This window comes from Solea solea, chromosome 2 (assembly GCF_958295425.1).
Source record: "Solea solea chromosome 2, fSolSol10.1, whole genome shotgun sequence".
Taxonomy (NCBI): Eukaryota; Metazoa; Chordata; class Actinopteri; order Pleuronectiformes; family Soleidae; genus Solea; species Solea solea.
The window spans coordinates 9,936,183-9,950,454 of record NC_081135.1 but is presented as its reverse complement, the minus strand read 5'-3'; the positions used below and the strand labels follow the sequence as shown (position 1 = coordinate 9,950,454).

Here is a 14,272-nt window from a genome sequence, read left to right as displayed (position 1 = left end):
GTGCAAAAAGTCTTATGTATCGGCAATGCAGTGCAGAGACTGAGCAGACATCCACGCACATATGCGAGGAATGGCGTGTAGCAGGAGCTGTCTGGCACACGTTTGCGATCCCTGCTGTTGTTTTGAGTGAGAGGAGGAGGAGGAGGAGGAGAGCGGCTGTATTTGGTGCTCCCTCTCTTGCCCTCTTTCTCTCCCAGAGGAGGAGAGAACGGAGAGGTAGGAACAAGGAGAGTGTGAGGAAATAGTGGCACTGATTTGCAGGTAAGAGTGTTTTTTGCATATTATTCTACCTGTAGTTTAGGTGGTGCATTAGAAAAAGCATTTTTTAATTCATGTCTAATTTTTTGCAAATCGATGTACTCTGAGTGACTGTTTTAAGGCAATAATAAAGGGCTGCAGGTGTATGAGGTCGAATAGGAGCGTTTCTGTGGATGACACTGAGGCTGAAAGTGCTTCTCTCTGCATGTTGTGAATGTAGGCGAGTCTGCCACACTCTCACGGGGAAAGCCGTTCCCACGGGAAGCAGAGCAGACACTGCTCCTTTTAGAGTTGCTCGTTTGAGGCTCGGGAGTTGTGATTTGTGGCGGGGCAGGGTCGTGGAGGAGGCGCGCGGCAACTGGTCAACACAGCCCCCGACACGTGTTTTCTCTCTCAGCATAAACTTGCATCTGCTGTGGCATCACAGGAGGTGAAGGGGAGTGTTTGAGAAAAGTCTGCCTCTCTTCAGAGAGAAGATGCAGACAGACGATGGCGAGCCTTCACCTCTGACCTTGTGCTCACACAAGGATGGCAGTGAAACATGGATGGTCAAGAGGTCACAGAGGCTTGGATGTCCTGTGTCACGCTGCGGTGTCAGAACAGCAGAAAGGAATGTAGTTTACTTACCATAAAACCCAAACGCTTGTGTTGACATTACATAACTTTGAACTCAGTGCCCTCACCCTGGCATCACACATTTCAAACTGCTCATAAGTGTCACAGGAAAGTGCTCTGCCACCTTGTCAGAAACCCACTCTTTAACCGCCTCCCTGGTGTGTCATTAACATTAGGACTGATGCTCTGGAGCCGCCACTGAGCTGTCCCTCTTGAACTATTCTCTCACTTCTGTCTGTCTTCTTCTATTCCTCAATAACAAACCGATTTATCCTCCGATACGTCAGAGAAGTGAAACCTCGGCAACCTTGAGAAAAATGGAATAAATCACATTGAAAAAGGCCTACCTTGTACAAAAATGGTGACATCTAATGGTGGGACCGCAGATTTCACACACACCTCTTTTTATTGTAGCGCACATCAGGGAACTACGGTGGCCTTTGCATACCAGAAAGGATTCTCTTTGATTGCGGAGTAATCTTCCACTTTATAAAGATGTTTTGTCCATACGAGTTGAAGAATTGTGTCGTTCAAATAGCTTTAAATGGCTGTAGGTAGTAAACGCATCAGCACAAATGTGTTGCTCAGCGTCATATTTTAAAAGATTGGCTGCTGGCTGCTATTGGTATCAGTTTATATCAATTATCTGACATAAAAAAGTGATATCATGTCTTTTTATTGCATAAAATACAGCTTGAACTGCAAAAACCTGCTACTTTTTGCATTATTCAATATGGTGGCCTAGCACAATAGCTTTGGTTTATTTAAACATTTCAGGTAGAAGGATATATGTGATATACACGCACACACGGGATAGTATGTTCCGTTTCTCACAATAAACACACAGAGATCTCGGTCAAACATGAACCCCTCTGGCTGCGTCAGCTCCAAAGTATGTGCTGCGACGTGTTATAAAAGCAATAGTGACCAGGGAGGATGGCATTTAGTGCGCAACCACGAGTGACCAAGCTGGAATTAGTAGACGGGGGGCCAACGCGCTAACTTATTCCTGTCAATGAGTGACCGGCTGAGGAGGATAAAAAGCAAGCGTTTAGATTCTTTTTAAAGGACTTGAAGCACAAGCCAAAGCAAGCAATCTGTTTTCAGATTTACACTTGTAAGAAAAGTGCAGACAAAAACAAAAAAAAGCTTTTGCAGAGGTAATTGCTAGAAAACCAGCCTCCACGAATCCGTGTGTTCTAGAAAGCCTATATTTTCTTGGACTTCTCGGAGTGTGTGTATATACCATTGATTTTGGTTTGGCGCTATTTCTTTATTCTCGCTTCACTGTGCCATTTGTGGTCGAATGAGAGTAAGCATCCTGTAGCCACCCCCTAATTAAACAGGAACTGATAGGCAAACGCCGCCCCTGCACAGACCCATCGGTAGTGTCCAACGTTGGCTCCATCCAGTAATGATGAAAACATGCTTGATTTCGGCTTCCACGGCAGTGCTGCCCTTTTTTTTAAGTGTTAGAAAAAATGAGATCCTGCACGTCAGGTGAGCTTTGGTTGTGAACTAGTGCCAAATGTTAAACCTCTCTCCCAGCATTCCAACTCCAGTAAAAATGACTTCACATCTAGGATAGTCGGTCATGCTCCACGCAGAAGGCTTGTTATATTCGAGGTTTTCAACCTGTGTCCAAAGCGAGCCACAAACACACATCTGATATTCATCATGTCTTTGTTTAATGGGCTGTTTTGTCGTCTGTAGCTCGCAGCGATTTGGTCGTAACCGTACGAGGGTTGAGGCAGCCAAGCCAGAGTCCACTTACCACTCAATGTGGCCTGACCGTGATCAAATAGCTGCTCCCTCAGTGATACATTAGCTTTGGCCTTGTGCTCGTCCACTTGATGAAGTTTCCCCGGGCCTCAAACCCGACATCGGCATGTCGGTTTTGAGGTGAAATAATGTTAATGGCAGTCAAAATTGTTGAAATAAGAAGGCCGTTCAAGGTGATGAATCTCACTGTAAATAACCTCCTTTATGTTGTGGTACATTCTGTCTGAAGCATTTATGGTGGAAGCAAATGTGTTTGCCTTTTGCTGGACGATGTGTTCGGTGCCCATTTATAGTGTGTTAACCATGGTGAAGTGTAAAGAAAATATAGCCCCCTCTCGTGTTATCCACAAGATTTATGGTGAATTCTTCACCAGGAGACGAGGAACTCGCCGCGTATGTTGATATCCCGACGCCAAAAAAAGCCTCCAAAGAGCTTCAAAGCATTTTTTTTCCCTTTTTTGTCCGGTCTCTGTTTTGTCATTCGTACACAACCATCACAGGGGGGTTTTCATGCTGTGAGAAAAAAAGCACTGCTTGTGTTGCGATAGCGAGTGTTGATGGACGTCAGTGGAAACAGCTGGTGGGCAGCGTGTTCTACCTCTGCAAAAACAACTATTTAGGCTTTCTGTTTATACACCCAGACCCTTTTCATCCTGTTTGGGTCCAGCAGCTTCTGAAACAGCAGTGAGACGTTCACTGTCCAGCCCGTGACTCACCGTGAGCGTGGTTCTGCGTAGATATTCACCAATAACATGTTGACAGAGCTTATCCGTTGTTTTAAAGGGCCAGTGTGTAAGAATTAGAGACACCTAATGGTGAGATTGTGGATTGCAGATTAAATGGAAGGACTCCTCGGCTCACTCCTCCCTTTTTTAAGACCGCCTCGTCATCTGAACATTAATCTATTTGTAGCCAGAGCCACAATATTGACGTTTCTAATAGTTGAAATCTCATTTCATATTATAGCAGCGCGAGTAGAGCTTTGATTCACCGGTAAACACGCTGACAACAGACACATCTTTACAGTCAGTGTGTGGAGCTTGTTGCTCTTAACTCATGCGGTTGGATCACTGATGACAGATGTCAACATCAGGTCTGAACAGGACCTCAATTTTTTCGTTCACGCCACTTTCGCTTTAAAATGGGATGTAGAAATCACCTATAAATGCAATATTTAATGTGATATACACGCACACACGGGGTAGTATGTTCCGTTTCTCACAATAAACCCTCCTAAATGTTACTCACTGGACATTTAATTAACAATGAAACATGGGACTCTTGTATAAATGACTGATCGCATTCTAGTGGTAAATCTTTCCCATTTCCAGTTCTTGTGTTTTGGCAGGACGCTGCCAAGTTTTTATTTTGCCAATCTCTTACTCCTCCTCCATTTAACTCTCGCTGGCTGTTTGAGCTTCGGTCCTTATTTGGCCCCTGTTTGGAAAGTTAAGAATTTACATTCTCCGGCTCGCTGCCATCATTGCAGCAGTGGCTCTCGTGTGGGCAGGAGCGAGTGCTTGAGAAAGTGTGGTCGAACCCATGGCAGGCTCATTCACCGAAGCTAGAGGCATGATTTATGCTCAGTGGCAAACACTTTAGGTTGAAGTAGATGAACTAGGATCAGACCGATTACTGCTGCTGAGACCTCAACGGGGAAAGATTTGTTCTGCTTTTTCTGCTGCAAAACTGACACTTTTTGCCACGCTGGATATCAAAAAGATTTTTTGTTTGTTTGTTTTAAAAAGCACAGAAGAAGGGTGTGAGCCAGGTATATTTTGAGGTCCAAGGATGCAGTTATTATACAGTGATTTAATGATGTAATATGTAACATTTCTGCATTAAAAGATCTAAAAATGATGGGTTTCCATACCAGCTTCCTGCCTTTATACTTACGAGTGTTGGCTAGGGCCCACATGTGCGTCCAACCCAAACATTGCGATAAATATAAACTAATAAAAAACTAAACATTTTAGGCAAAGAAATAACCGTAATGTAAACAAAACAAGCTATACTAAAAAACTATTCTATTAACTACTGAAATGACCACAAAGAACAAAAACTAATAAATAACAACAAAAAGACCACAATTCCAATGATCCCATCCTGCTTCCTGAGTTGTTGTTTTGATTGAGAGACACCTTGAGAGCAGAACTTCCATGCTGCGCAGGTGTTAACTCAGCGGACCAGACTGCTGAGTCATGCTTCATTATCATTCACTCTCCATTCAAATGAGAATAAAGAAATCGTTAAATCTATTCCTAATCAGCGCTGTCAGTGTAAGAACAGCGAATGTGAATAAGACGAGGGCAGTTGAGTGAACTCCCTGAGTCTCACCTTAGCCCCTTGACCCTTGTTGTGGCTAATTCGCCCCTGTCCCACCTCAGGGGACCTCTGTTTGCCCCTTAATGAGGCCTCTTGGCTGGGTTGAGATTGTGTAGGCCTCCCTCCCGGTGACTCGCTTGACTCCTTTTTATGTCTCAGTAGCTTCCCAGACGCCCCTCGTGACTCAGTGAGATTATAAACTTGCTGTTTTTAAATGCTTAAACCCACTATGACTCTCTCTCTTTCTCTCACTGTTGGAGACGTTGCGGTGATGTGATTAGGGAGACGTGTGTGGATATTCAAGAAAAGGTCAGCATTCGCTTTATTTCAAAACATTTTTTTAAAGAAAATCTCATATTTTAGCATTTCTCTGCAATATTTTGTATATTTTTAGTGCTGAGGAAGTGAGGAATTGGCTGATACAGACAATGACCACATACAGACCAGGTACACATGCTGCTGTAGCTCATCTGCTTCAAGGTTCGATGTACAGTATTGTGCGTTCGTCTTCACACCTTGGTTGTACTTATTTGAGTTACTGTTCCTTTGTCATTTACACACCTGTCTTTGCAATGTTTTTGCAATGGCTGGTTATAGAGAGGTGGTAAATGCATCAGGACACATAACTGGTTAACAGCTAAGCTGAATTCAGAAGGCTCTATCAGGCTGATATTTGTTTCTGTAGATGCTCAAGGTTGGGCCGCACGGTTGGTGTAGTGGTCAGCACTCTTGCCTTTGCAGCAAGAAGACCCAGGGTTTGCGACCCGGTCAGAACAAGGACCTTTCTGCATGGAGTTTGCATGTTTTCCCCATGTGGAGGATAAAGCGGTAGAATTTGGATGGATGGATGAATGGATACTCAAGGTTATGATGTCGGAATCATGAACATGCAGTTGTAGCAGGTTTACCTAATTAAGGGACCAGTATGGTGAGTTTAAAACAAATAACCGTGAAGAAAAACTGAGCTGGATTCTTTCACAGACTGTGACGTATAGCAGAGATGAAGCTGCACAAACAGTAAGTGATGGATGAATGTCAGGTGTTAGTCTGGTCTGAAGATGATCACTTCTCACACTATCTGTCTGAGCAGCTTCAAACCAACTGAAGCGTGAGTCAGTCTCTCTCTCCCGCCTTATATGGATGAAGTCCATCGTGGCTGTAGCTGATGTCCTGTGACGTGGTGAGGATGTTATGTTACAGTGGAACACTGTATTTGTGTTAGATTACTCATAAACAAAATAGTTTTGAAATGCTTAATTGTGTATTTACATACATGTATACATTTTAAATTGCATGCAACATAACCCAAAAATAGTGGAAAAGGCGAAATATAATTATGAACATAAAGAATATAAAGAAAAAATGTGTTTCCTTAAGTTAATCACTTCCATTTCTGCCAATTTTCTCATTTAAAAAATTCTCATTTATCCTATAAATCACCTTTGCTGTGGTGTAAACATCCTTTAGTGTCTCGTGTCTCGAAAATCTTTTTGGACACGTTCCCAGCGGTATGTTGTGGTGTTCAAAAGAACCCTGCTTTAAATATCTCTTTCTTCCTTTTTTCTTTTTCCATGGGAAGAAAAAGCATGTGTGCGGTCTGCATTGTCTTCTCAACATTCCCTCCAAAAACTGAAATAAATAAGCACTTTGATATGTATATGGCCAAATGTTCTGGATTCTCGAGAGTGATGCATGTGTTTACAACAGCAACCATTCTGTCAGCTGTGAATAAAGGCAGATTCTCTTCAGGGCCACCAGGTCCACCAGCGCTGATGTATGAATGTCAGCCGCGGCTCCAGGTTGGTGCAGGAACAGTGAAGAACAAGCATGAGCTGACTCGCCTCTGGCTCCACTGATAGCAGAAACGTCACGTTACCTCAGGAAAGCTGCAGTGCAGCAGCAGCAGTAGTGGAGTTGTTATTTCAGACGTAGCAGCTGACAAAGAGAATTATGTTCATGAATAACCTGGGAAAATGCTGCACAGGCGTATTCTTCAATTTAATTTTAAAAATTAATGAATTATGCTGGAGTGTTTGAGGCTCTGTTTTTGTTAAAAAAAAAAACTCCAGGGTGGCATTTTATTTTATCCTGGACGTGCAGAAATCAAGACGTCTGGAAACCATGACGACAACTTACCTGCATTCACATCATGACTGCTTCTCACTTGTCGCAAACTCGACTATCAGCTGAGAATGGAAAGTTCCATTTAAACTTTGAATTCCTGGTCCACCTCGTTGTTCATCTCACAGCAGAGAATCTTACTCTTACCCATGGCGTGGAAGTGAAGTAACATATAATACGTGGTTTGACCCTTGATTGACAGACAGTGATTTTTTTAACATCCTCTCAGACTGTATTGTAAAACTGACCTAACAGAAGATATAAACCACATTGTCTAAGATAAACACATGTACATAAATCAGCATCTCTGGGTTGAAAATGTACAACTACTGTATTGTATTACATTTGTTTTAATGCGTACCAAATAAACTGGCAACCGCCATGTACATGCATGAATCTGGACTGCACTTTCCCCTGAAGCTGTTTCACCGTAGCACCTGCAGCAACAGCAGTTAAACCCTTTTTATTACAAAACCTGACCAGACGCACAATGACTCACAAGTTGTGGTGGTGCAAACTCCATATATGCACTAGCACTGTGCACTTGTAAACGTTGGCCTATAAATTCTGATTTTATGGTATTAAAAATGGCACGGAACAGCAACGACTGGCTGACCTCATGGTGCAGATCATGTTGCAGCAAAGCAGAACATTAAGCCACAAAATAGCCGCAACATGTATGCGCTCTTAAAGGAGGCTACGTTTTAGATATATCAGACAAATCATGAGTCGTTTTGTCATAGCATCTCCCCATATTTGACCTTCTTTAAATGTTTCATTAAGTTAATACATGTAAAACTCTGGCTACTAGTGTTTAAAATGGGTACTGCACAGTTGTACAGTGTCTAATATGTGATTATCTGGAGAGCTTGGACCGATAATTGAGACTGATATTTATATAAACTGCAGAGATCATTTAGTCTGTTCTGTAGTGAAATTCAGGATGCTCGCAATGCTAATCCATTTGAAAAACCAATATCAGCCAATACAGATATTGTGCCGCTAATATCGTGCATAATAATATAATGCTTCCCTAAATGGTAAATGGTCTCTATTTATGTTGTGTTTTCCTCATCTTGATGACCACTCAAAGCAGCTTTACACACTACATTCACCCATTCATACCTATTCACTCGCACTTTCTTACAGCTCAACTAATGTGCAGTGCATTTTCATTCACAGCAACAAGGGGTTAAGTGTCAAAGTGTCCAAGGATACATCAACATGTAGACTTGCAGGGGGGGGGGAATCATTTTCTTGATCACATCATATTAAATGAGGTGGGACTTGCTCTGCTGTGATTGTTATCCAGCTACTGTATTCTGATACACTTGATAGTGGAATTACAAAGTCAACAAGTCTTTTGTTTTCCCACAGCAAAGTAATCACAGTCGCTTCCTTCCCTGCCTGCGTCTGCCGTCCGGCGATAAAATGTGCTCCCAAAACATCCAGCGGTTTCACTGCAAACACATTTGCAGCTTCGCCTTAATTTAACCATGCACACATTCCCCTGCATGCATGCACGCTAATGCTAAAGTAAATGGAAGGCGCCCTATTTGCGTTTGTTTATTCCTCGCAATCAGTGATGTGTGGTGCAGAGGGCAACGCAGACTATTAGGAGCCTGTCACGGACATGATCTGCAAAGTGTTTTGGGAACTAAATTAGCCTGAGATACCCTAACGGCTATTTAAAGATGCTACATGCAGCATTGCAACATCAGGAAATCAAAGCTGCTCTTATTTTGAGGCGATATTATAATTAGGGGACAAGTGATACTGTTGCTGGGAGGTCTGGCAACAGGTACTGGCTCTGGACTCTGCATTTTCTAGTGCTGCTGTGCCACCCAGCTGCATCTGATGGCAAACCTACTGTTGAGTTGCTGACAAAAAAAAAGGTAAACATGTGGAGACGGGATGCTGTTTGGAGCTGAGCATTATAGTTCCTCACTGTGAAGCTGCTCTGCAAAGAGAGATGTCAACAACAATACAATATAGTTTGTTGCCCTATGTCAGTTTCAGCTGACATAGGGCGATAGGCGGGGCATCGCACGGTCACATACATAGACAAACAATTATTATCCTGTGATGCAGACCTAAAACTATCAACAAGACAACAAGAAAACCACCTCACCCACGACCTATCCCAATTCCAAAGTGAGGCTTTTCATACACATCTGATGACAAGGTTCAGTCAATATCCTTAAATGACAGTAAAGAGACACAGTAAGAACATAAATATATAATGTGCAGAAAAAAGTTAATAAGTTACTTGAGTTATTGTTGTCCTGTGAATTTCTGCCACCTAATTACCTAATTGACTATGGGTGAGTGGACAATGCTGTCTGCCTTGTCCTTCAGCCAAAGGACTGCATCTCTGACTCTCGGATGACCTAATCCGACACAGTGACCATGTGAAAAGGCAAAAATATTATTTGTGTGTGTTTGAGGTACATGAGTCATCATTGTGTCCTCTCAGAATAACATGCAAAATGTGAGTGAATGTGTGTCCTGAAAGTGAACTGTGCAATTCAATCGTGAATTGTTTTCTGACGCTGACATGACTTTCTGTTTTAGTGCAAAGTCAGCACCGACTGTGTTGTTGCCTGGAAAGGCCCTGAAATGTTTCCCACACAGAGGAGCAGTCTGGTTTTTGGGGGCAGTGGCTATTTCTGTGCTGCTGAATGGGAGTTTGGGAATATTCAGGCATTTAGAGAAAAGATTCTTAGGAGTCTCTCCCTCCCTCGTGAAACACGGGCCTAAAATATCTTCAGATTTTACCAAGAGCCACTAGTTTATATCCCTCAATCATGGTTGGACTTCACTTCTGTCCCCTTTCGCTCCTCAGCTCTGACATAAAAGCTGTCACATTGTGTTTCTCCGCTCGTCTCACATCTGTTTGTTTCTTTTCCTTTAACAGGTCACCACATCATGTCAAACAACGACCAGCTATGAGGTGGTGAGTAAACAACGTGCATGTTTGTGTGCTTGTGTCGCATGTGTGTGAGTTTGGCCGCCGATACGGTCATAAAGGAAACACTTAAAGATCTTGTTGACCTCTGAAATCCCTGTCGTTACGCTGCTAAATCCTTCCTGGAACTGTTTCACACACACACACAGGAAACACTATGAGGCCACTGTGGAAGGTTTAAAGGTCAGACTCTGTAACCATAAGAGCTTCCGCCATCTCTTCAAAGAAAAATCAGTCCAGACACCGTGTGAGCATGTGTTTTCAGCTGAAGAGGTGATAAGACATTTTGATAATGATGACGTTTAATGTAGGAGCTGACTTGTTGACTTAAACCCTAATACTAAAATAAAATAAAAAATATATAAAATATAAAATAATAATGATGAGAAAATACTTCATTAATTTGTGTAATGAAACAAGTACAAATTCAGGAAAACTGTGTGTTTAAATCCAAGACCTGTTCACATCTCACACGTACGCAAATGCAACTCTGAAAGTAGCAGTGTCGCACCATGTGTCGCCGAATTGCATTATGGGTCTGTTGCTTCTCTTTGTGTGTGTCAGAAGTTGAGAAATATTGAACATAGCAAGTTAGCTGTGTGAGTTTTAACATTATTGTTATCAACAACAAAGGTGCTAGCCAACCAAACCACATTTAAGAATTAGCTTAAACTCTACACAGCTTTTCCACTCTTTCAATGAGGGACATCAATTTAGCGACGCTAGCAAATCTTGCTATGCAGTTAGCCGTGACGGACACTGCTGTGCTAACCTCCGATGCTCGTCCACCGTCAAGTGTAGCTCATATGTAGTAGTTTTTGTCCTCCATGTTTAAAGGGATTGTTTACATTTGCAAAACATTTACCTCTGCAGTCAGGTAAACATTTTAGGGCAGAAGAAAAAAATTATTTACTAATTTAATTGACAATAAGCCCACAGCCTTTAAAAAACAACTCAACTTTATTTATTTTATTTATTTGAATTTCAGATAATTGATTTCACTGCATCACTTCGTGATCATTAAAGAGTGACTTACAATGATGTTTCCCCACACACACACAGACACAGTCTGTGATATTTTAAAATGCAAAGATTACTCACAGTGATGTTATGACCAAATTAGGAGCACTCTGAGCTCCAGTGGTTTTTTTAAATGACCACGGCAGCTTGTTTAACAGTCCTTCCCACTTTTGTTTACAGAGCTCACATCAGCCTGAGACGCTGCACTTAAACTCTGCGATGAGATTTTCCTCAACACATTGATCACTGTCAGGGTGTGTGTGTGTGTGTGTGTGTGTGTATGCGTGTACTTCCTTTACGTTCTCTTCATCCTTGCCGCCTTCTGCAACTACACTAGCCAGGAAACAGTAATTTAATAGTTCACTTTAAAGTTCATCCCTCTGATTTAATGTGGTATTTGTGTGCATGTGTGAGAAAACACCACACAGACAGAAAGAGAGCTTCTCTGGGTCTCTTTCTCACCCTTCCTCTCACCGTATTGTTTCTTCCTCGCTGTGAGGGAAACAATGAGTAACCCACTGTCTCTGTGTTAATTCTCTCTCCAGCCTCCCACTCCTCAGCTGCCATTAAAGCATGTAGATACCCCGGTAAGTGCCGCCTCTTATTTATCAGTGTTACCTTTGAGGAGACATGCTTTAAAATCATAGTTATTGCAACAAAGAGCTGGAATAACAATCCCTCTCTGCATTATATACATCAGTGTACATTTGCGTACATTGTTCATGGTTTGTACCAACCGTCTTTTTTGGCCATTGACATTGTTACTCAAGTGTTACTCAAGGATTCCTCTTGCGGTAACTAGTACACCCTCGCATGATTCAAGCATTCGTTGTTTATCGCTTTATCCTCCACATGAGGGTCTCTGGGGCCACTGGAGCTAATCCCAGTTTAGGGTTGGGGTTAATAAGAGCAAGACCAATAGCATTTTAAAAGAAGAGGCTGGTTTTGAACAGCATTTGTATTTCCAGTGTGTTTTTGTGTAATTTCAGTGTTTTCTATCTTTTCAATAAAAGTAATACTTTAAAAAACTAAGGCTTGACTTTGTATTGTAGGCATACAAATCACAAACCACCTATTATAGACTACGTTTAAATTCATATCGAGTTGAGCAATTTATAACTGTTGCGACATTACAGAGGAACGAACCATGAAAAATGCAAAAAGAAAACTTATTCATGCCAGCAGTTTGTTGTATGTTGGCTTATATATATTTTTTTAGATTTAAAAGATGCTCCCATATCTTTATTTAGCCCCTCACGAAACCAAGAGATCCCATGTTTCTCTCTCTCTCTCTCGTAAGTCACGATAACGAGTCAGTGTTTGCGTCACTCGTCATCTGGATGTTTAGTTTGGAGATGACTCAAGAGTCAGATTATAAACACCAGATCTGTTTGTGTCCAGCAGCTCGTGTGCAGAGTTAGTTCACAGAATTCACACACACGCACGGAAAGCAAGAAATGAGAGTCCTGTAGAGAAATGAAGAGAAATGTAAAAGTGTGATTGCTCTATTTATCATTTTAAATAAGCAGACTATAAGTATAATACAGACGAGGAGTCGAGATTAGAGAAAAGAAAAGGGGAGTTTGAGGGCGGAGTCAGACATAATGGGATGATGAAAGTGATGGAGGACAATCTCCAGAGAACACAAGTGCCTGGGAGGAGAGACGTCAGGGAGAAAAAAAAGGTCCAGAGCGAAAGGAGATACATAATGTTAAATGATATAAATGCTCAAGCAGGAATGGCAGGGAAGCACGGTACCTTTTTATTGGGAACTATGTTTGTGATCTTTTTTTAAAAAAAATAGTTTTTGCAAAAACAATGCAGAGGAGTTTTTCACATGTGTGCTCAGCATGGAGGTGGAGCACTGGCTACCTGTTCGGGAAGGTAGGATCCACCCACACAGGAAGTACTGATCCTAACTTCCTTAACTTATTCATCAATGGTCCCACTACTTTTCATTTTTCCATAGAGTAGTAAAAATCCTGTTTTTAGTTCTATTGGTGCATTCTGGAACCCGTCATGAGTCGTATGGAGTGTCCCTGACGTAGAAACGCGCCCTGTTGTTGTGTGCTATTGCTAACAGTGGCTAGCCCGAGCTACGTTTACTGACTCCTCAACTGGAACGTGGTGAACTCTATGTGAACTCTGTCTCCAACCTCCGAGTTTTGATGAAAATGGAAGGCGGCATATTTCTTATGATTCTATTTTCTTGTTGTCAAAAAAACTTGAGTACCACAACTAACAAAGCAGAGGCATACTGTATTTTTTATGTCCTTTCCACCACTCATGACATACTGGGAATAGTAGCAAAATAACTAAACTGAAAAAAAAACAGAGAATAGAGCAACAACAATATTGCGTATCGTTTTTTTCTCGTTTACTACTACATTCTCTTCTTCCCTTTGTTTTACTCTTATTTAAGTGTTGCAGTTCATGACTGAGTGCAGACTTTTCCTGAACTTCATCGTCATACCACATTGAGTATATACTCTCCTTGAATATGTATATTTGTTTATGTGCATGTGTGTTGTCACTAGGGATCTACGAGGTCCTGCAAGAGTGTGGAGATAAGGCGAAAGCAGTCCGGGTAAGACACGCATCATCAACCTACACATATGTTTGCATAGATTAATTAAGTTAAAAAAATTTCCTTTTTCAAAACTCATTACTATAACTTGAGACTAACTTGTACTATAAAATTAAAGTTAAATGATTTTTGGGTCAAAACTTCCTTCAGTATTTAGACCTGAAATGATCCATTTTGCTCACACACAGACATTTGTCTTCACTGGTTATTCCGCCCACAAATGTGTTATCGCAGTCTCCACTCACTGTTGCCTGCTGTTTTTCAAACATGGAAGTTTCTCATGCAGGACTTTACTGTCTGCTCACCACCTGACTGCTGCTTGGCCAGAGGAACAGATTGCATAATAGCAGCAGAGGTCATGTAAACAGTCGTCGAGGGATTGTAAATCTGTCCACCTCCGAGAAACACAGAATAAGAGTGAACAGCGGGGGTTTATGTTTGATCGAGTGGATGTTTGCGATGAACTTTGTGGGTTGCTTCCCGAGAGACAGTGGAGGGAGTTTTCGACGTGTTCTCAAATGGGGGAAAAAATGCAACTGCAGTCCTAAAAATGATCATGTCTGGAAATGAAATACAACAAGGCTGAGGGTTATGAC

The 14,272-nt window shown here is 41.8% G+C and overlaps 1 protein-coding gene across 13 annotated transcripts in view; it reads left to right on the top strand.

The window, feature by feature from the left end:
• Positions 1 to 14,272, top strand: part of tns1a (tensin 1a) — a 110,421-nt gene that overhangs the window by 54,872 nt on the left and 41,277 nt on the right. For 11 of the 13 annotated variants that reach the window (XM_058612346.1, XM_058612340.1, XM_058612348.1 and 8 more), the window contains 3 exons: positions 10,019 to 10,057; positions 11,635 to 11,676; positions 13,627 to 13,676. Coding sequence is in view for 10 of the 13 variants with exons in the window: in XM_058612340.1 (XP_058468323.1) it covers positions 10,019 to 10,057; positions 11,635 to 11,676; positions 13,627 to 13,676 (131 nt within the window). In the remaining 3 variants the exon portion in view is untranslated. Of the gene's footprint in view, positions 1 to 68; positions 262 to 10,018; positions 10,058 to 11,634; positions 11,677 to 13,626; positions 13,677 to 14,272 lie in introns of those variants that run through there. The other 2 variants (XM_058612345.1, XM_058612347.1) reach the window with 2 other exon arrangements.